Source organism: Camelus dromedarius, chromosome 8 (assembly GCF_036321535.1).
Source record: "Camelus dromedarius isolate mCamDro1 chromosome 8, mCamDro1.pat, whole genome shotgun sequence".
Taxonomy (NCBI): Eukaryota; Metazoa; Chordata; class Mammalia; order Artiodactyla; family Camelidae; genus Camelus; species Camelus dromedarius.
This window is the reverse complement of record NC_087443.1, coordinates 67,924,158-67,947,649: the sequence shown is the minus strand read 5'-3', so window position 1 is coordinate 67,947,649 and position 23,492 is coordinate 67,924,158. Positions and strand designations below refer to the sequence as shown.

General features: G+C 45.9%; 1 protein-coding gene across 33 annotated transcripts in view; it reads right to left on the bottom strand.

Annotated features, from left to right (window-relative positions):
* The window catches only part of TCF7L2 (transcription factor 7 like 2), a 190,450-nt gene that overhangs the window by 66,895 nt on the left and 100,063 nt on the right, over positions 1 to 23,492 (bottom strand). For 14 of the 33 annotated variants that reach the window (XM_064488412.1, XM_064488417.1, XM_064488416.1 and 11 more), the window contains one exon: positions 4,946 to 5,089. The exons of the other annotated variants lie outside the window; for them this stretch is intronic. In XM_064488412.1, coding sequence (XP_064344482.1) covers positions 4,946 to 5,089 — 144 coding nt within the window. The remainder of the gene's footprint in view (positions 1 to 4,945; positions 5,090 to 23,492) is intronic. 33 annotated transcript variants of the gene reach the window in all.

Here is a 23,492-nt window from a genome sequence, read left to right as displayed (position 1 = left end):
AAGGGGAGGATCCAAAACAATAAACTGTGTGGATGATGAGATGTCACGCATGGAGGGCCCAAGTCGCCTCTATTAATGACCTTTGTCACACGATTTGCAAAGAAAACATGTGACTCACAAAGAATGGAGAAAAGGGAGGCAGCCGCAGAGATAAGGGCCATGCTACAGCCCGTGGCGTCCTGGCGGGTGTCAGGCAGCCCCGGAGCCTGGACACGGGGCGGGAGAACACCGCCACCTCCCACAGCAAGAGGGTCCTTAGAGGACGTCCTGCACCCTGCCTGGGCTTCCTGCCCCATATTATACCAGCCTCACGGGGTGGAGAAAAATGTAAGACGTTAACAGAACAGTGTTCACAGCCTTCCATCCAAGGAATGGCCAACATGGGAAACTGGGCCCAGAATAACCCTCTCTCTCTGGACCTGTTTCCCTGTGGGAGTTGGGTCCTGTGCAAGTTATGTCCAAGCTGTGTCAATCCCATAGGGGGCTCTGCTAAGTAGCAGGGCAACTTCCCCAAGTTCACAAGACACTGGGAATGGGGTTTCCCCGGGGTGTCTGAAATTCCAAGTCAGATGGTGCCGGGTCCATCTAGACCCAGAGCGGTAAATGGGCAGAGGAAATTCACATGCTTGTTTAACCTAGAAGATTTCAACAAAGAAGCACTGCAAAGAGAGAAAGAAATAAAATAGGATGGGTGGTCCCACTAGCCATCCCCCACTGAGAGTGAATTAGGGGTGGGGTGAGGGGGTGAATTTGCTGAATCACTTGCACAGAATGATCCAGAGCTGGGCATGCTAAGCCATGGGTCATATACCTCATGGGACATTATGCAGTGTCCAAAGTCATTCTGCCTCCATTATTTTCAGCTCACACCCTCTTCCACACGCCATGCAACTAGACTGTAACAGTGGAACTTTGGAAGCGGTGCGTTTGCACTTAGGGCCATGACTAAGCATATTTGAAGGATACCCACTTCTGGAAAGGACAACAGCTTGAAGCTTTACCAAGAGTCTTCACAGCATACACAGGAAAGTGCTTCTATCACAAGAGATGTGAAACACCAGAAAATAATGACCTATGGGATAGGAGCCCACCTTTAAAAGACTGGAAGGAAGTGTGTCAAAATAGTACCTTTGCCTTTGAGGAACATTCTTACTGTTTTCTCATCTTGTTTCTCTACGTAGTCAGGAGTGAGAGGACGAATTCAACATTTTAGATTAACAGAATGCTTGGTAATCCAAAGCATTCTGTTGGTTGTAAGGCAGAGATTTATAAAGCCAAGACTTCCCCCTTCTAAATGTACTTTTTTGTGTAAATCCAGATTTTCCATACGTAACATTTTGAAAAACACAGTACCAAGGAAATGAAGCAATATCTGTATTTGTTTCAATGACTAACACGCAAAAATAAAATTTCGGCCGTGATGCCACGCTTTTTAGAAATCAGACATACAATAAGCCACAGATTTATAGGATGTGGTCTATTAAACCTAAGAAAAGTTTCATTTCCTCTCTCCAAAATGGTTAACTCCCTGTCTATGTGACTAGCTTTGCAAATTCAGAAGTCTCTCTCTCTCTTTTTTTTTTTTTTTGGCTTCAATGCGCTAATAAGCAAATACCAGCAATGATGTGCCCCCTTCCTGAATTACACACACACACTCACTCACTCATATATCCCTAAAAATGAAATAAAATTAGGCTCAAAACTAACAAAAAAGGTAGATCAACCAAAACACCAGCAGGGACAGAGGGCACCATCTTGCTTAACCCCCAGCCACTGATCGGGAAAAGTTCGGAGAAGCCCTTCAAGAGGAAGGAAGCAAGGAATAAGGGAAGGATTCGAACAAAGGACTTTTTTAAAGTTTGTTTGCAAGCATTTCTGTGAAAATGGTATTGACTAAGCAATTACAGGAAAAAACACTTTCTTTCTTATCTGAATGCATTTATGCCATGGGTCACACCCTATTATTGTCACTATTAAACCTGGTAATAGCCCCAATGTAATGACTCTGTGTGGGGAGCTTTAAATGCACATGAATAGCTAACTAGAAAGGAGTGACTCATGCCTGCCCGGGTGGATATTGACTTTCTTAGTCATATTTACTCAACTGGTCTACCAACCTTAATTCCCCTCAAGGAGAGAACTGAAGGGTTAAAATGAAGCCGAATTCCAAGGGAAGAGAGAGAAGGGACAAGGAAGGTTAAGTACAGATGGAGTAGAAAGTATCCTGGATGTGACACTTGTAAAGCAAAAACTGGACTTTGGATATCCCAAATCAGAAGTCTCCTCCCAGCTCCTGAGATGGGTGGGTGTTGAACAGGACCCAGCCCATTCTCCTTCAGCAAGTGGAAGATGGTTGGTGTGGAAGGCTGCAAACCATGGGCTATTGCCATGGTCTTTCATTAACAGCAGTTTGTAGCTCTGCCCCTTTGCTGTGTGATCTTAAGCAAGTTGCTTAACCTCTCTGTAGCTCATGTGCAAAATGGCAATAATCACAGCACCTACCCCTCAGGATTGTTGTCAGGTTTTGAAGAGTTAATATACAAAATCACTTACAGAAGTGCCTGGACCGTAGAAAGTGCTGTGTTCAAAGTCACTTTGATCAGTAGTTCAAGGGATCCTCGTAGGTGCCCAGTGAAGCAGGCTGGGCAGGGATTCCCCTACCATCCCCTTTTACAGACACAGGGATTGCATCACAGAGGGATGAAGCACCTTGCCAGCAGAGGTGAGAGAACACTGGACTCAAACCTAGCTCTGAATCCCATTGCATGTGGTTTCCACCACGCTACCCAGAGCCACCTCGAGCACACCCCAGCTGTGTATGGACAGCGTGCAGCACGGCTGAGCTACCCCAGCAGTGGCTGACCCATCACATGGACACACTCTCAGCAGGCGACTCACCAAGAATCCTGCCAGGCATCTGCGCCAGACCCAGCACACCAGCTTCTCCAGCCAAGCCCCCGCTTTACATGCCTCAACTTAACTGATGCTTATAACAGCCCATATGTGATCCCCCTTCACTGATGGAAAAACTATGGCACAGACTAGTTGGGTAACTCGCCCAAGATCACACAGCCCCTGAGTGGTGTCTTTGTGTCTGGTCTATTCACAGTTGAGGGATGTAGACCCAGTTCTGGAAGCTGGGCGTATTGGCACATCCCCCAAGAGATGCGTCCCTGTCCCAAGGGCAAAGCTGAGAAACAAGCTCAGTCCCTGGCGCCAGGGATCGAATCGGCGCCAGTGGATCTCGAGTTAGAAAGAAGAAATCCAGTCTTTCTGTTTCATTTTCCTCAACTCAAAATGGGTGCCTGGTTCTCCTTTATCTACCTTGTAATTCCGACCAAAGATTAATGAGTTACCACTTGCCAGGCCCTGGTGGAGGAATAGTTCTGTTCGGGATGGCCTTATCATCCACAGACAGAATGAACAGTGATGCTCATTAAAAGCCAGACCAAGGAGGGGCTGCTGAGAAAAGGCCTCCATCGGGCCAGGGCTGCTGCACAGAGCAGAGCCTCCCTGCTCTGTCAGACTCAGGCCAAAGACATGGGCCGTACACATATTCTGGCCCCAGGTAATCCAGGCACAGACACCACCAGAGAAATTGGAGGGGTTCCAAAGACCCCAGAAACAGCCTCAGTTTTTTTCACATCTGGCCAGAGGGGAAAGGTCAGACAGGAAGATTTCCACAAGACACCCATACGTGAAGTTACTAACCAGAACTGAGACACATTACTGCATACAGAAACAGCCAAGTAAAAAGAAAACTCAGAATGCTGTAAGGCACAATGCCAATCATATGAAACATTTTCAACTTTAGACACAGGAATGACCAGAAAGAAATACATCCAAATATGAAAAGATTACAAATAAGTAAAACAAAGAATGTGAGTGTTTACACTTTCCTCTGTTTGTTTATGTGTCTCTAGCTCTCTTGAAGGGCTATTTACTACTTTTTAAATTAGAATAAGCTCTTAAAGATGATTTCGCTGCTCTTTTCTCTCTCCAAAGACAAGAGGCACATACATATTACAGATCCCTCTAGGCCTCTGCTGTTTTCTGTCCCTGTAGCCCTAACACGCAGCATGGCACCCGGCACGTAGTAGGTAAACAATCATATTTTTCAAAGGCGGAGGCTTTACTAACTGGCTCTTAAATAATCACTTTTCTTCTAAAAAAAAAATTTAAGAAGCTAGTATTAGTACTAAATTATTTGCTGTTTAAGCCTAAAGAGTTGCTTTACAATTTTGTATCTGCATTGACTTCTGCTTTTCTGAACATGAAAGCATGTTCTAAATGCTCTCTATTCTCTGGGACTACTAATTTGAAGAGAACTGTCACTCCCAAGCATGGAGCAGTGTGGGGTATTGACACCGTATTGAATTATTTAAAGGAAATTAACAATGCTTCCTGTCCTTGGAGAGCGACATCTGCGAGAAAGGCCGCTGGCGGCTGCCTCGGGAAGGGATCACCGCAGAAGGGTGAGCGGTGCCCAGCACCTTGAATTCTTAAAGAAAAATCTGTAAGTTATAAAGAACGAATAACAAAGGCAAAGTTCAGATAACTTCTCTTCCACCGCAAGCTATGACGAGTCCCAGGAAATGATGTCCTTGGGGGTCAAGTTTAATGGGATAAAACGTGCTGTTCATCATTCTCACGGAAGCCACGCATGACACGGGAACATGTGGCTTTAACTGGGAGCCAGGCGCCTTGGGTTCACGGGAGCACCACCCTCCACCCTCTCCTCGTAAACTGGCATTTTTATGGCTATGATAAACCCGTCCGTGGTCCGTCTACCCAGACATCATGGCACCCGATGTGACAGCCAGCGACCTGACGGGACCTGGGGACCATGGCGGGTGGGCCCTGCCCTAGCAGGAGGTAAACTTTGGACGGGTGGTTTCAGTTCAGAGCTCACTCATCCATACCGTCATTATGCTCCGAGACCTACCTCCAAACACCAGGGCTCCCCAACCTTTTGTAAGGAGTGGCTCCTTTTCATGTCCCTGAAGACTTGAGTGCTGACAGTGAAGTCTGAGGGGGGGTAGAAGTGCTGACAGTCATGTCCCTGAGTGCAGCAAGGGAGGGGGCACTGCTGCCAGGAAGAAAGGGGAACAGAGTGAGGCGAGGGAGGGAGGGGGACGCAGTCAGCATTCATGGCCCCCCGCCTGACCTTCTGCCCTAACCCACGCTCCTCCACAAACTCCAAGCGGGGAGGATCATGGTTCCCAGGTGGAACCCAGAACTCGTCCACCTCCCTGCCGTCCAGATTGGGGCCCCGCAGCAACATCTTCAACACAGCCTCCTCTGGGCAGCCTTTCGGATGCATCCCTTCCCGCAGGCCCCACCCCTGCCCAGCACTCCCTCCGTGGACACGCCACTCCTTCCTCTGAGAAGCCCTCTGTATAGCACCTTCTCTCTCTGTCCACTTACCTTACTGAATCTTCTATTAGTTCAAACCATGTGACAGTGCTACGATTTCTGCCCTACGAAATGCAGCTGCATATGGTTCCACCCAACCCTGGGGATCTGTCTTAATCCCTTCCTCTCAGCCAGGCTGCAATCTTTTTGAGAGAAGCAGCACTACACTCATTTCTGGAAGACTTGGAAGACTGTATGCGCTGGACTGCATTTCAACCCAGCCAGAGCCCCTACCGTGACCGCTGCTTCAGCTCCCTGCCTGCCTGCTCGGTTTGGGGTTCTGGACAGGAGTGTGCATGTCATTCTGCTATTCCTCACAACCACAAAATTGTCGTGCTCATTTTACAGAGGAGGAAATTGACTCAGAGACGTTAAGGAGCATGCCCAAGGTCACACAGCTAGTCAATGGCAGAGGGGGAATCTGGACCAGGTCTCAGTGGACTCATGGTACTGCTGTGCAGATGTGTCTGCCTGCCAGATGTCGACTCTCACTCTATAAATGGAGTAGAGGATGTAGGGGTGCAAAGAGCAGCCTGAGGTCCAAAAGGGGCTATTTCACAAGGAAATATTCTAATTGTCATTAAAAAAAGAAAAGATCTATGCCTTTTGTGTTCATTGTAAAAGACATGTCTACTCCACCCTAGTTTTTAAAGAGTTGTATGTGAAGGAAAACCCCATCAATAAACTTTTCACCCTTCTTAACTCTGAAGAGCAGAATTCGGGATTAAGAATGTGAGCTTGAGCACAATACCCAGTATTTTACATTCTGATGGTCACTAAATGGCAGAATGAGCACAGTGGCTTCTGAAGACTCTGAGAGTTAGAAAATCAACGAAACAATGGACAAATCCATAGAACAGCACAATTCCACATTTCCAGAACAACGGACAGGGTCCCCACATAACCCGGTCCTCCCATGAAGGGTTTATCCAGGTGGATGAAAACCAGCCAGAAGCCGTGTGAACTCCCAAGATGAGAAGGGGCCACACAGCCTGCACAGTGGTGCTGCTCTGGGGCCCTCGCCGTCTACAGATGTCCCTGGGTCTGGACTCTGAAAGCCAGCATGGCTAGAAGCCACGAGGTCTGCCCCCAGGAAGGGCAGCTCAAGCTGCAGAGGAAGCACTGGATGCCCATCCCTGGAGGTCCCTGGTCTCCATCCGGAAAGCAGAGCCTCCCACTCTGCATCTCTCCACAGCATGCGTTTGTAAACAGGGACATGAGTCACTGTGTGAGCATGAGTCCATTTTCGAGATTAGCCCAGCTTAACAACCAAGGTTGTTCTTTTCTGCCTTGTCACAGCGGTGACTCACCTTACTGCCTCCTACCAAAAGGGACAGGGTTTAACCCTCTGATTGTTCCTGGAAGGAACCCAGCAATATGGGGGTTTAAATCCTTGTCTACGTGCTTTGTTTTTTAACACAATGCTAAGAGCAAAGAGGTAAGGGTCCCGAGGACAAGTGCCCCAGGAATCTGCAAAAGAAATTTTATCTAACATTACCACAGACCAAATTATCCTTTTTTTAATTAAAAAAATTTGCACATTATCTTTATTACCTTCCCATAGCCTTTCCTTTGGGCCTGTACTCCCACCAGGGCCTGAGCCCAGGAGGAAATGTTAAGCGTGCGTGTACACACACACACATACACACACGCCTCTATCTAGGATCCAGATATTCTTCCATTCCTGGGAACCTCAGAGCCAAATCTGCAGGTCACTTCTATCAATCTTAGAGGATCTACCGGCTTTGAAATTTGTGAGAATAACCTTACCCACATCTCATCTTATATAGGTCTACCCTGCTTTGCTCTTTATTCTGATTTCCTTAATTATTCATTTCTAATCTTTTTACCTAATACAAAGTCTTATAAGCCATTTCAAATTTGGGGGGTATAAGATGTCTTGTAAACAGATCCAAATGTGTGTACAAATACCAAATTATTTTTTTTACCACGGAAGAATTCTAGTTGAGTCTCCCTCTAACAAATACAAAACCTCAACAAATCCTGAAGATTAGGAAGCAGACATGCGCTGCGTTCTCCGCTCAGCATCCATTCGTGCTTTTCATGGTAACAGTACCCTGAATTATTTAAGCCACATAGTTTAGGTAGAGAAGACCCACCCTCAGCTCCAGGGATGAGCTAGTTTACTCAGCCCAAATGCACACAGCACATTATATCCCCTTATCACTGCCACTGATTCAGAATTGTGGGAGAAGATAAGGTCTCTCTAGACTTGAACCTGCCTCCATGCAATGAAGTCAACCTGCAGGAAAGCAGAGCCAAGAGCTAGAGGGAAATGATGTCCTGGTATACGGGCCCCTGGATCCAGCCATGCCTGATGCATCCCGTAAACTTTTCAGTTATGGGTCAATACCCATTTGCTCAGGCCAGTTTGGGCTGGGTTTGGGGAGAAAAAGGGGCATTCTGACCGGAGCAGTCTAGTTCCCTTAGTCAGACTGACCTCAATAATTGCCCATCCATGAACCAAGCAGTAATGTGGAAAAAACTGGAGACACTCCAGGAAAAGTAAATGAAGGCCTCGTGAGTTTTATGTTCCTGGTATGATGAGGGGGTTGCTACAAGGCAATATATCAGAGTAGGTGTCTGGTACTTTTTGAAGTAAGAATGAATGTGGCTTGTGGCCAGCCTCTGGGACAGGGCGGAGGGGACCTTGTTGAAAATGCCTGCTGGAATTGCCTGCTGCTGAAATTGCCATGCGGCCCTCCTCTTCCTCTGGTGCCTCTGAAGCCATGGACTACACTCACTGACTTTAAGATGTGGTCTCCAGAAAGTAGGGACCACAAATACTTAATGGCATTAAATCTGCCTTCCAGCTTTCTCTGGGAGCATTGCCTATTTAGGACAGCAGCTCTAGAGGTGCGTTTCTTCTGGGGAAGGTGAAGTTGAGGCTGCGGCTTGTCAGGAAAGAAGGCAGACAGAGCAGGCGGCAGGTTTCGCTTTCACTGATGGCTTGGCACCTGATGGCATGATGTGCTGACCAGTTCTGGACGTGGCCACGTGGAACAGAATCAAGATGAACCGCTAAAAAGTTGTACCAATATTTGTATATTCTACTGTTTTATTGCTTTATGAACTTCTGGCCACCTTCAACAGGTGGCTGGGCAGTATTCAAATATTAATGCAACAGAATGGATACCAATGAGCCAGAAAGTACAAACAGGTCTGCCAGGAAAAATACACACTAAAGAAAAGATACAAGAAAGAACTTCAAAGCATTTAAAAGCCAAAACCCCTAAAAATACTAAAGCCTCCAGAAATAAAGATTGTGAATGAAATATGTTTTTCAGACCAAATTTGACCAACAGCTCTCAGCTGTTGGGAGAATTCTGTACCCACCTCTTAGACAGGAGGAAAAAGGCAAAAGCTCTAAATTTGATTTCAGTAAAGTTTGGTGTGATAGTTAAATTCACGTGTCAACTTGACTGGACCATGGGGTGCCCAGACATTTGCCCAAACATTATTCTGAATGTTCCTGTGTTTCTAGATGAGCTGAAATTGTAGAATGAATAAAACTGATTGCCCTCCCTAATGTGGGTGGGCCTCATCCAATCAGTTGAAGGTCTGAATGGAACAAAAAGGTTGATCCTTCCCCAAATAAAGGGGAACTCCTCCTGCCTGACTGCCTTCGGGCTGAGACATTGGTATTTCTCCTGCCTTTGGACTTGAACTACACCATTAGCTCCCTTGATTCTCAGGCCTCTGGACTCAGACTAGAACTACATCATAAACTCTCCTGGGTCTCCAGTTTGCAGACCTGGGGACTTGTTGGTCTTCATAATCGCATAAGCCAATTAACTCCTTATAATAAATCTCTCTCTCTCCTATTGATTCTGCTTCTCTGGAGATCCCCGACTAATATATTTGGGTTCTGTTTTTCACATGTTTTCTGCCCCAAGCAAGAGGGAAAGGATTATTTGTGGATCTCTCAAAGAAATCAGAATTGTGAAATGGAATGGGCCTTAGAAATCATGCAGTTGAATTCTTCATAATTTTTTTTTTAAATCCCAAAGTCCAGGCGTAAAAGGACCTACCCAGGACTACACAGCTAGAAAGGAACAAACCAAAAACCAGATTTTTAAAACTAGGAGATCAGGGCTCTATGCACAACATGGAAGAGTTTTATTTTGAAACTGCAGCATCTTTTGAGGAAATTAGAAATCCATTTGAGAGAAGGACGTGGACAAGAGGCACTCTGCTAAAGAAGCAAACTAGTAAAATGACAATTTTTTTAAAAATTGGTAAAAGGGTAAAATCCCCGTATCTGTTTATCATTTACTCACATATACATGCATATGTGTGTACAAAGATACCACAAACTAATAAGCAACAGCACCGTCCATCCATCCAACCAACCAACTGGAGCCACGTACACACGTATAACCTTGGAAAGAGAGTTCGGATCTTCACAGGCCACGCTGATCTAGCTTTAAGCTCCATCAGCTGTCACCTCTGAAGGTAAGGTAACTTTGGTAGGAACTAACTACGTTCAAAAGATCTTGCCAAACAACACCGATGCAAAAAAAAAAAACAAAAACCTGTAATCAGGGTTCCAGGCAAGCTACCATTTTTGCCATTAAAGGCAAGCCTAGTTTTTCCCCAAAATAGGATACCATCACGGACATGGCCAGCAGTCAGGAATGGCAAGTGCCCGGCTCACACGTGGCAGCTCCCTCTCCCCTCACCCACATCAATATCACTGGGCCACCCTGCTCAGAGCTGGCATGGGGTGAAATGTAATCACCACCCCTACACTCAAGGGATGTAGAAACAAAGTCTGCCTTGGCCCTCAAGGACCTCATCTTAGTGAGAAAGAGACCAGGATCCAAACAGAAGGCAAAACAGAATGAACACAAAAGGAGCCAGTGTTAAGCCCATCCTTACACTTGCACTTTACAAAGCACAGTTCACCTCTTAACCTCAGCAGAGAGACAGATGCAGAGCTTCGCTGTCACTGCCTCTTCCCGCTATCTCGCTGTGTACCCTGTACTTCTGGGGCTCAGTTTGTCAAGTCACCTGAAGGTGCCGGCTGCTGAATGACTTGTAAGGGCCCTGCTCACCTCCACCATGCTCCAATTCTGCAAGGCTGGCAGAACACAGAGGAGAAGGATGCAGTAAGTCCTCCAATCACTCTGAAGTACAAATTCAGTGTGCCTGGATTTCTGGATATGGCCATCGTATAATGAGAGGCGGTATTTACTGGAGAAAGTTACATATAAGGAGAAAAAGCTTTCCTTTACCAGATAAAATAACTATATGGCCAAGGAAAAATATTTTAGGAGCAAGTTATGATGAATGGAAATTTGTAGCACCATTTCAAAAGGTGCTTATTGGTTGTAAGAAAATTTGGCAACAAATATATGTATGTATATGCATGACGGAGACGTGCTGTACATCAGAAAGTGACACATTGTAACTGACTGCACTTCAATTAAAAAATAAAAATAAGTTTAAAATTAAAAAATTAAAATTAAAAAGAAAATCTGGCCAAGTTGCTTTGTTTGCTGAGGGGAAAACTACTCAAAATTTGATGGAAATAAAACATACTTTGTTTCATTGTGGTATAAACAATGAAGGAAAAATAGGTATAAAATAGGTTTTTTTTTAAAGTTTGGGATAAAGAAAAAAAAAAGAGTTACTTGAGTAATTTTGAATAAAGGAGATCCTTTTAATTCTTAGCTGATATCAACACTAAATTAGCCCTTTAAGTGAAGGTCAAGGCTTTCCTGGGGTGAAAGGTAATAAGATGAAACAGCCAGCCTTAATATTGGGAAATTAACCAACGCATGCAAAAAATGAATGAAGTTCTAACAGACATCGCTGGAACACTAAATGAAGTCCTTCCTCCGGCCAAGCTAACTCCTTGGACACCCGTACACCAGCAGAGCACCAGTGCATCTTTCCAGTTTGTTTCCTCAGACAGTGATGAGGTTCTGCAGTGACCTCAACAGGTAGAAAAGTGAAGCTTCTCCCTACAACCTCCATCTCCATTATTTGCATATGGAACCAAGAGGTTAATAGTGTAATCTCTCCAGACAAGCAAAATGCCAGCGAGCTCATGAAAAACCATGCTCATCAGTCACTCGGAGAGAACAGGACCTGATTCACACGTGCAGACAGAGATCACTGTGGAAGAATTGGAGGAAGAAGCTCACTCAGGTCCAAAAAACCGCAGGCTGCAAAAAGCTTTGTGAACCCAGTTAATGAAGTAAATGTGACACTGTGCTTTTAACGAGATTTCTGCTAAAGGGTAGTTAGGTCCTTCTCCCAGCCAAGCCTCTGGGAAGGAATGTGGGTCCATATTAGGTCACTGGGGACCATGAATAGCTCTGCACACGAAGGGGAGTCTGGGATGGGCAATGTGTACTTGGTAATCCCCTCTCTGAAAATCAATACATCTCCTACAAAAAGGTAAAGAAAAACACCCCAAAATGGAGTTGAGAGGTTGCAAAGACAACACAGGGACTGGGTGTGCCTGGGGGTCAGGAAATTTAGAGTGCTTTGCTCTGAAAAAGAAAGCAAGGATCAACAGCACCCTCCCCCTCCCCTATCACTGGGGATGGAACGTTTTAAAATGCAAATAACAGGTTTCTAGACCAACCCTGGAATTTCTCCTGGAAATGTTTTTCTAATTCACATCTTGTTAGCCACAGGGGCCCCAATTAAATGTCTTCTTCTCTCATTTCTACTAACCAATTATTAGCATTAGATAATAACATACTATTTTCTGCTAACATGTTTCCTGACAGCATCAAACTCCAGAGAGTCTTCATGGTGCAGCAACTGAATAGCTGTGAAAATTATGGTTAATTTACAGGAAAATGTTATTTAAACCTTCACGGTGTTTATGAAAACAAACCATTTTGGTTGAAATGCACTATACTAATGGCATAAAAACTTATTCAGTTGAAGTAATTTAAAAAAAAAATAAAGTTCTCCCCAAACATTATGAATGGGGAAATCATACCAGAAACATGTAAGGATGTAAATATTCAAAAACAATGGACTCCCACAGGTAGGACCAACCTGGATGCCACTTCATTCAGAATCGGAAGGTATGTGAGAATTTGGGGAAAGGCTTGCCAGCACCGTTCACTAACAATCCCGGTTCCAAAATGACCCTTGCCCCCAACTGGTCACCCTCAGAAAGGATCACAGTATTGCCAACCATAATGGGTCCTGCCCGGACTGGGGTGATGAAGGCTCTCTGGACTACGGTATTTGGGGCTCCTCAGCTTGAAAGGGGGAGTTGGAGTCAGAGAATAAGGGATAAGGGGTCTGAGATAAATTATCCCCTGGGCCCCAAGTCATTGGCTATCTTTTTACCCCCAATATTTACATCTTTATTAGTGAAAAATCAAGTTATAAAAAGAACCTAGAGGAAAAAAAAATCCTAAATTGTGCATGTTTGTGTAAAAGCAAGAGCACAACCAAGCATGAGCTGGTGGAGCCAGTCCCATCTCGCTCCCATTTCTCCTCCCCACTAAATGGATGGGCCCCCAGCTAAAGTGTAGTCGAGCCCAGAGTAGTAACTCACATATCCTCACTGAGGTGGCTATGAGAACACCTGGTTTTCAGAGTTCTCTTAAAGACTGTTAAGGTCTCCCTGCTTCTTGCAGTGAAACTCATCTTATGTCTCACAGGAGCAGCCAAGTGAAAAAAAAAAAAAATCATGTTTTCCCTGAAAAGTTTCTCCTCAAAGTACTTAAGGGACACTAAAAACTGTCCTGGTGGGTAGTGATCAGAACTGATTACAAAGCAGCTGACCCAGGCTGGTCAACCCTGAACAGAGACATTCTGCCTTCGGCCACATCAAATCAGCCAGGGGACAGAGCCAGTGCAGCCAATCCGGACAAGGTGCGTTTTCCTATCTCCGGAACGTAAACATACCTGGGCCTCCTAATATTTGCAACAGGTAAAACCAACAAGCAAAGCAGTAACAAACAAGCAAACCAAATACAAAACAAAAAGACTCCCCAGGCTGGAAGTCACCTCTACTGATGGCAATCTTTTGTGGATGTCACTTGAGTGATTACCACCTGAGGAGAAAATGAAGAAAAAGGAGATAGTGCCTGTCAGGGACAGGCTTGAGTCACTGGAGATAAGGTCTTAATCCTGAGTCAACCTGCAGAAAAACTCACTAGCAACAGTTACTACTTCATAGATTAAAAGCCTTCAGGGCTTCGGGGAGACTTCGAACTCTGAAGTCATCTTCATCCGATGTTTGGGTCCAAGTAGAGCCTGTTGAGGTAAGTACTTCTTCGAATAGAGAGACAACTTGGAAATCTCTGCCTCATAACAGCATTTATCAGAAGAGCACTCAACTTTCAATTTTAAAAAAAGAAATCATTTCGAAAGTTAAAACAAATATAGTCCAGGTTAATGTTTTTTAAGTTCTGAAGTTAACCATCAGCTGATGAATGGATCAATAAAATGTGATCTATTGATACAATGGAATATTATTTGGCTATAAGAAAGTAATGAAATACAGATACCACGACATGGATCAATCTTGAAAACACTATGCTAAGTGAAAGAAGCCACTCACAAAGGACCGTGTATTGTATGAGTTCATACATACAAAATGTCTAGAAGAGACAAATTCACAGAGACAGAGAGCAGGTGGGGGATGGGGGAGGAGCTGGGGGAAATGGGGAGTGACAGCTAATGGGTACCGAGTTTCTTTGGGAGGTGATGAATGTTCTAAAATTGATTGTGGTAATGGTTGCAAAACTCTGTAAACATACTAAAACCCATTAAAGTGTACACTTTAAATGGGTGAACTGCATTGTATGTGAATAAACTAAATTTTTTAAAACTTGTGAAGTTTTGAGTGACCTTAACTATCACGGTCTCTAACTGCTTGCTTTCTGTTTGAATTCTGAGCACAATTTATTTGAAACAAGTACACAACTCTGGGAAATGGTCAGGATAAGAATTATTATTCCCATTTTACAGGAAGCAGAGGTCCAGAGAGCTTCTGTTTTCTTTCCACTGGCTGGCTAGGTTTCCACAGGGCACAGGGAGGAGTGTAAATTATGGAGGAAAGTGGCGGAGGGAGGGACAGGGGGAGGAACACAGTCATAGGCCTTATCACTCCCCAAATCAGGGAGCGATTAGTATCCAGCTCTTGCCAGACATCTAGAAATTTACATGGTTGGGTCATACAGGCACGCTACTAAACAAAAGACACTGCAAACTGGCCTTTGGATTACTGGACTGCAATTCGTAACAGCATGAAATTCAGGTTAAATAATTTAGCTAAAAAAGGAGGGATGGGGGAGGAGACATCTCTTGAGTTGATAGCTGGTGGGGTGAAAATATACCCAATTAGATGTGGCCATATAATTTTCACATCAAACATCCTATGCTCCCGAAGGCAAGTAATGGCACAGCCTGCTGTGGATTTTCCCAAGTTTTCAAGAGCAATGACAGCCCTCTTCAACAAAGCCATTTAACATAACGGAAGGTTAAAGTGGGAGCCACAAACACTTGCTTTTCTTAATTTGCACCTTTCATTTACTTCCCCAGAAATGTCATGGAGGAGCCACAAAATTTATGATGTACTGTCAATAGATGGTTCCTTTTAAGAGCAGGATTCAGAAAGCAAAATGTGAAATTCCAGAAGGTAATCTGGAGCTACACCTTTGAAAAAAAACACTTTCAGTATTCTAGGAGAAGCAAAATGATTTGGTTTGGGTCTTGCACTTAAAAGACTACTAGGTGAGTGGAAGACTGGGATTTTGAGAAATGCAAACATGAGGACTTCCCATCACCTCCTCTAACTGAAGAGGTTAACTCGAAACCCACTGCTGGGCCACAGCAAACAAAACACAGCTCACAGGGGCCGTTGTCTGCATCACAGGCTTTGAGCTACTAGCTTTGATATCACCATGTTTGTATGGTTTTAACCATTTTTATTGTTTGTTTTTTTAATACTCTAGTAAACACTAAAATGTTTTTAAGTACATAAAGTAATTGGGAAAAAAAAAAGACAACTTAAAATGTACATTGGCAAATTGGGGTGTCATTCACTTTAAAAAGGTCTTTCTTTCTTTTCTTAAGTAAAATATTCTTTTTTTACCTTAGTCTGTTCTTTAGTTTCAGGAATAAGAGGAACGGTTGATCCATAAACACTTAGGTTAAAGCAGGATTTCTCAACCCCAGCACTCCTGACATTTCGACAATTCTTTGTGGTGGGGAGTGGCCCTAGCAGCGTCCCTGGCCTCTACCCACTAGGTGACAGTAGCATCCCCTGCCCAACTCTGACAAACAAAAATGCATTCAGACATTCCCAAAGGTCTCCCAGGCAGCAAAACCAACCCAGCTGAGAACCACTGAGTTAAAGGTAGTGGCCTGAAAATCTCTCTGTGACATGGACAAGGCAGAGGCCTGAGCTTGAAAAAGTACCCAGATCGCTGCAGCAGCCAGCAGCAACAACAAAATCATCCAACTCTAATCCACAGCCTCCGACAGCAGCTTCAGAAACCCAGAAAAATATGATGATACAAACATCCCCACGAGGCCCCCTCCAGTGACTAGTGTGCAGCCTTCAACTATGTGCCAAGGTCCCACAGTGCCTCACAACTCTTGTAAGTGTCCCTAATAGTGTCATTTACAAATGCACGAAGTGCCAGTACCAGCAAGATTGCTATGTGTCTAAAGCTGGTGGAGGGGGTACGGTTCCCAGTCTCCTTAAAATTACGGAGCTTTCGTAATCTGCTGATCTGTGGATACCCCGGTCACTCAAGAAAACCCAAACTACGCCCTTTTCAGAGCGGAGGGAGTCTTGTTAGTAGCCAGCTGGAGAAGCAATGATATTTTTTATCTCTGATCTCCTGAATGAAAGAATCTAAAGTACAAGATAAAGAAAGGAGCTCAAGTCTAATTCATAAATTCAGAATATTCTGCGTAAAGTGAGTCTGAGTATCTGCGAGATCCAAGATGTTTTTTGTGCTCAAGCCAGAGAGGGGCAGCGTCAACACCCGTGCGGACCTCTGGTGGATTAGTCAGCCTGCCAACCGCCCTCTAAACCGCCACGGGTACGCATTCCTGGGTTGACCAGCCACGGCCAGCTCATCAGCCACCAGCACAAGAGGCAACAGCAGCACCGGATGGCAGGGGGGCCAAACCCAAGACCCATCTCCAGACCCCGGCGCCTCTCATCCAGAGCAGAGAAATGCCGCGACGCACCATCAACCCTGGGGTGTGGTTTGTTTTCCGGACACCGCGCTAGCAACTCCTGCCAGGAGTCGTCCAGGCCATGGGGATGGGCGGCAGTCTGGCTAAGTGACTCACGCCGAGGCCAACAGGTTGGAAAGGCTTGCGAGAATGAAAATGGGAGTGGGAGGCAGCTCCGGAGGGAAGAGTCCAGAACATCTTGTGACCCATTTAAATCCAAATGCTTTTATGACCAGCAAAACCTAGGTTTTCAGGGTTGACATTCACCCAGTTCCTTCCTCTATAGACCCCAAGCAGGAAAGGAGCCTGGGAACTCCACCTGTTGTCAGAGTTCTGGAATAGAAAGACACTGCTTGAAAGACAGAGAGACCCACCGAGGTGGACATGCGGATGCTGCCGGGTCACGCTCTTCCATCTCAAACTAGGCCACCTGCCTATGGAAACACGGTCCGTTTCCAACATCCTAGTGGCCACACCCACCCTAGGGAAGTGAATGTTGCAGTTACTGTAGGTCAGGGGCCAAGTTCATCACTCAGTGCTTAACACCTACGTTCATTAAGAAACCTTGAGAACCTCGGTCTTCTGCTTAAGAAATCAGAAAGCTCTCGGACCCAGTGCCAACCCCCACATCATCACCATGATGTACACAGGGAAGCATACTGTGGCTTACTTCTTTTCTTCCCATAAGTCAGACAAGAAACAACAGACAGCTGGAGACCAAGGCGAGAACCAAGCTATGGGAACTCACCAAGTCACCTGCTCTCGCCACAAATAAAAGCTTCTCATATTCCACCGCCAGTCTTCCAAGCATAAACAACGTGTGTACTGGCTCCTTTTATTTAGTTTCTAAGCAAGCAGGTGATCTGAAAGGCATTTTCCCCATTTATTAACAGCAATGTGTGTGAAAAGCCATTCTCCTTGGGGAGCATTGCTGAAGGTGGGGCACACGGCCCTGCATCCCCCAGCATCTACACAGCCACAGGCCAGCCCCCGACCCAGGGAAACCCCCTCATCTTGGGAGGGACGAGAGTCCTCCATGGACCTACACCAACGTGACCTGCCTGACAGGGTATGCGGCATCCCCACTGTCAGGGTCCCTAACGCGCTAGGCTGGCGAGGACAAATCTCCGCGCCTGCCCAGCCAGCTCACACACAACCAGCCCTGCCGTTTCAGGCTCAGCTTTGGTTTCAGTTCAGGCAACAGCGAAGTTTGGTCCCATGCCCAGTCCCAACACTGATAACACTCCTTGCAGCTGCCGCATCCGGAACAGAAAAGGCAAGAGATTCCTCCCTTCAACGTTTGAACTAGGGAAGAAAAGCAGGGAGGCCGGGGGGGTGGGGGGGAATACAGAAGAGAAAAGGAGAGGTTCCCTGAAATGCCCCTGGAGCCCCTCTTAGCACCAAGGGAATCAGTGCCCTATCTCCATGCCTGTTACAACATCACAGAAGACAGATACTCAGGCTTCTCCTGCCCAGGGTGCCCTCAAAGCAGGAAATCCCCCTGGAGGTGGGGGGGGAAGGGAGGCAGCCTTTAACCCTCTCCCCACCAACACTGGAGTCACCGGACACTAAAAGGGAGGAATCCATCCCATCCCAGGCCCATATCTAACCCACCAAGCATTCCACTAACTCCAGCACGCTCGTCTGTACTCACAAAATCTGTTTGGGCATTTCCATCTTCTAGCTTCTTGTAGCAAACCAGGTAGTAAAGGAAGCAAAAGGACACTGAGTTCCAGAAAGCTGAGGCTAGGAGGATACCCTGGACAAGTTTTCATCCTAAGTCCCTGACTTTGATAAGTGAAAGGAACCAGTCACAGAAGACCACATACTATAAGGTTCCATGGTTCCATTTACACAGTATGCTCAGAATAGGCCAATCCCACAGAGACACAAAATACATTAGTGATTGCCTGAGACTGGCAGAAGCTGGGGGGAAACAGAAAGTGGCTGTTAGTGGGGATGGGGGTTTTGGAGGGAGGTGATGAAAATATTCTGAAACTGCTCACGGTGATGGCTGCCCAGCTCTGACTGTACTACAGCCACTGAACTGTACAGTTTATACAGGTGAACTGTGCGGCATGTCAATCACATCTCCATAAAGCTACTGTGAAACAAACAAACAAAAGGTTCCTCATTTTAGCCACAGCAAACATGGGGCTTCCATCCTCCCCTGGTTGAGTCAATTTTAAATGTTGTCTCTTGGACTAGAAGTAAAGGTAATCTGGAAGATCCTTAGAAAGCATCTTGGTAAGCTATTAACCTGCTTGAGACTCAGGCTGCTCGTACAGGGGGAAGAATGTTATCTACCCTAAAATGTCACAAGGATTCAATTTCGCGGGGCATGTAAAGAGCTTAGCACAGCGCCCGGGACGTGGCAGACGCCCCACAGAACACACCTGTTTTGTGAGTCCTCCCCCAGGGGTCTTCAGGGAGAAAGGTCAGGTCCGAGAGAGGAGGACTGGCATCTACCTTTGCCTGGACCCTGTTGCTTTTTTTTTTTTAGCATTCTTTCCTCACCTTCAATATTAAGACTTTGTCCACAGTTTAAAAAACAAAATTAATAATAGATGCCAAAGTTTGAGAACTCTATGAAGGCTACCTCTGCAATGGCATGTCCTAAAAGCATACCCAGTACCCATCTCCGCAGGGCTGTCCTCTGTCAGAAGGCCTTGCCCCTACTCAGTAGATGGGCCACAGCAAATAGCACACAGGAGATGCCCAGGATTACGCTGGAATCTACAGAAGGAGGTGTCCTGACTAGTTCTTAGCTCAACATAGGCTAACCCCTATGATCTCCTTTAGAAAGAAAGGGAGAAAGAAAGCTCATGAAGATCATCTAGCAGACAGCAGACAAAGGGTCGAGGACTCCATACCACTTGTTGAATGCAAAATTCCGTAATTAATTCAATTTTTTAAGACTGACTCCTGCTAATTCCCCCAAGGGCTCTCCATGACATCAGCCAGTCATGTGACCTAACAGGAGCCGCCATCTCCTTACGACTCCCCTCGTCCTAGCCTCACTGATGGGTCCAGAAACTGGACCAACTGACCCAGCCAGACCACGTAGAATCCTGCCCCAACAGTATGTCCGAGAAAAGCTGGGGCAAGAGACTCAGCATCCTCCAGCTGAGGGTGAAAGCCCCTGAGCCTCCCCATCCTTCAGCCCTTCCCACGAGGCACTGCGGTAGGAGGAAACAGAGACAACACAGAGAGAGAAGACATGCTCCCAGGGCTGATGTCCCCCGTGGGGACAGCAGTTCACCTGTCCCTTTGGCAAGCTCTACCTTTGCCATTCCCAAAAGCGAGTGACGGGAATCAAAGACCCCTTTTCCTCTTTTCACCTTGTTCAGCTCGGGGTTCTGACACCAGTCACCAGAGTTCCATTAAAGGAGGGTTTTTTTTTTAAGGTTTTAAAAACAGGGAGGGGAGTCCAGATTAAGCAACCCTTATATCCCAGAGGGGATGAGGAATGGTGTCAAAAACCTTGGCCTGCCTATCTAGCCCCGAAGCCTTGGCTGGTCCATTCCACTATGCTATACTACACCCACCACTCCGACTAAAACCCGCTGCCCTTAACAGGACCCCAGAGCATCCGGTGAGGTTTCTCAGAGGTGGTCTCGAAAATACACGGGTGCACATTCACCTACGAACACAGAAGGCCCCTTCTCCCAGGTAAACGCCAGAATGAATAAACCTGGACCCCTCCAGGCCTGTGTGCCTGTGTGCAACAATGTACGTATGTGTATGGCCCCCTCCGACACACCCCACACACCACAGTTCAGTTACTAGACGTGATGGAACACAGGGCTTCAGCATCATGGAAGTGAATGTGAAAGGCAAGGAAGACATCTCATCCCTGCAGAATTCGTGCTGAGAACTCTGAGTGGGAAATGAGCAGACGGAGCTCCGCAGCACGAAAAGCACCACCAACATGCCCTCCGCTAGTATTCTGTCCCAGCTGGTCTTGTAAGGAATCTCAGCCCGGCTGACTCATCAGCCCCTGGCAGATCTCAAGGTCAACACAGGCGTGAGAACAGGTGAAGGGGACGCCCTGAGTGAACACACTAACCCCCCGGTGCGCACACAGCCCCTCAGTAAGCAGAAGATCAGGTGGGTCTACTTTCAACATGTTCCAATTCCCTTTTTTTTTTTTAATTGAAGTATAGCTGATTTACAATGTTGTGTTAGTTTCTGGTGTACAGCATAGTGATTCAGCTATACATACGTTCTTTTTCATATTCTTTTTTGCTATGGGTTGTTCTAAGATAGTGAATATAGTTCCCTGTGCTGTACAGTAGCTCCTTGTTGTTTATCTATTTTATATGCAGTAGTTGTGTATCCACTAATCCCAAACTCCTAATTTCTGAATAATGACTGAGTGTCTGTGGCTGTTTGGATGGCCCCAGCACATCCTCTTGGAAGGCTTCTTGGCTTGGACCAGCAGAAAAAAACAGGCTTCTGTTACAGACATGTTTCCCTCTCTGGGCTGGTCACACCATCGTGCCCACCACACCCACTATGGCCTCTGAGGGGGTCCATCCCACCCTGGGAGGCACATTCGCAACCATCTGCAGTCCTCTCCCTTCTAACTGGACTGGAGGCACCATCTTATCCCAGGACAGCCGAGGCTGGACAGTGGTCAGTGATGTCAACAGGCACAGGCACCCCATCCAAACAAGGGGGAGAAGGCCAAATTCTTGCTCCTGGTTTTGGGGGGTTTTTTGTTTTTCAATTGGGAACTCAGAACAAACTGGGAGCCAAAGGTAAAGGGATATATAGAGAAGGAGTCCATGAGGCAAGAGAGCCGAGGTAGAGCGTGGGTGTGGAAGAGAGCCCGGAGACTAGGGCAGAGAGTGTGAAGGTAGAGAGGTTGGCCTGCAGATGGGGAAGGCTTACAAGACGATACACAAAGATGAGAACAGACCGAGCCAAGGGCTGAGAACCATTATGACGCAGAGCAACTGCTGCTGACGCCATCCATCCAACAGCCTGGGGTCAGAACAGTCCCTGACTTGCAGGCCTGCCAGAGCCCACAGCCAGCAGCACCTCTCTAGCTTTTGAATTCTGGTGCATGTCCCTGGGAGGCCAAGCCACCATGGCAGTCTCTTCTTCATGAATCTCACCTGTAGCCTTAACATAAACCCTGCAAGACTCACAGTCACCCAACTGCATCCCTTGTTCCCCAAGCCCACATCCCCTCACCCCTTTCCTAGCCTCCTGGACCACTCACAAGGGCTTCTGGGTAATCCCCATTCAGGTGGGCCCATTTTTACCTAAATAAATAATTCATCATCAACTTTCAACAGTGAAGAAGAGCATACAGAGCAGAGGGGCCATGAAAACTTGGCATCCAAAAAATCACTACATCTTGTTCAAAATAGGCAGTTGTTATAAGTTTCATTAATCATTTTTTTTTTCAAAGGGGAGTAAAGTCTAGACTGTTTTCACATGTGATAAACCATCTCCCAGGACTGTTATCTCCTCCGTAGGTTTAATAAGGCACTTAAGACTTCAAAAAAAATACTAACTTTCTGAAAGGGACTTCAGAGTTTAACTGAAGTCCATAAGGTTATACAAAATGCCATGGAGGAAGACATGTCCCCTGTTAGAGGTTTTTAAAGCATACCCAGAGATTAAAGACAGAAGAACAATTTGAGAAAAATCCTGGTCCTCCAAGATTATAAGGCTCTGTCCGCTGACTCTACTTTCCATTTTACCGTCACAGCAGAGGACAGAGATCATTGAATCTCTAAGCATCCAAGCTCTAAAGGACCAAAAAGGATCAATCATACATAACCCCTATTTTCTTTTTTAAACCTATGAAGTAAAACATGCCAAGACTTGCCCAGGGTCACACGGCACGTTTCTGACAAGGACTCAGGCTCCCTGGGTCTGAGCCCGGGACTCATTCCTTTCTGCGCTGGAATTTAACTTTCAACACATTGAAAGGTTCCGTGAAATCTAAACATAATTACATCAAACGCCTAGCACTGCTTATGAAATGTAACAGGAAAATATATTGCGACTCAGAAGCTTCACAAGAGAGCCTTGGCAACAGAGAAAAATTCTGGCCGAGTATTTCTGGGGGGAAAAGAGGTACAGAGAGGTTTGTGGATAATAAAATCACTTCCAACCCAAACTGACCCACATTTAGAAGGTCCAGATCCAATTAATCTGACATCAGCCAATCCTGTGCTGCAGTCCAAGCATTTGAAAATTTACTTTGGGCTGGGTGTTACCAGAAGATTCTTCTGCCAGTGGCCTGCAGTCCATTTTTTTGTATGACAACATCAACACCCAGAACTCCAGTCCCTCTGGAGCCCAACCTACAAGCTCTTAACGGGTCGATTTAGTTCAAGGTCCTCAAAGTATATATCATCGTCCGATTCACATAACATGTTAATAACCGTGGGCTATTATGTTGACTTATTCAAAACCGCTCGCAGCAGAAATGCATACTCTTTGGGCAGTTCTTCCACTGTGTGTGCATTTGAATGCATCCCATTTAGAGTAAAGTTAATGGGAGGTGCCCATTCTTCCCAACAGAGTACGTAAGAACGACAGTACATTAAATGCTCAAATATCACCTTCTGATGAAGGCTCTGTGTTAACCGCTCCCCATTCAGGCTGCCGCCCAAGTCTTCCAATGGGGAGATGGGCTAAGGAGATGTTGGAATGCGGATGGTGTGCTTAGAGAGAAGCAAGCTTTGCACAGCAGCCCAGACTCATCCTCTATCAATACCCGCATCTCCCTGTCATGGTCAAAAACAATGAAAACTTGAAACTGCAGAATCTTCATTAACAGAATCCTGCAAAATTGGTCCCCATGATCTTCTAAGCACTGATCTTTGGTCGATCATGTCTCATGACTCTGGTTT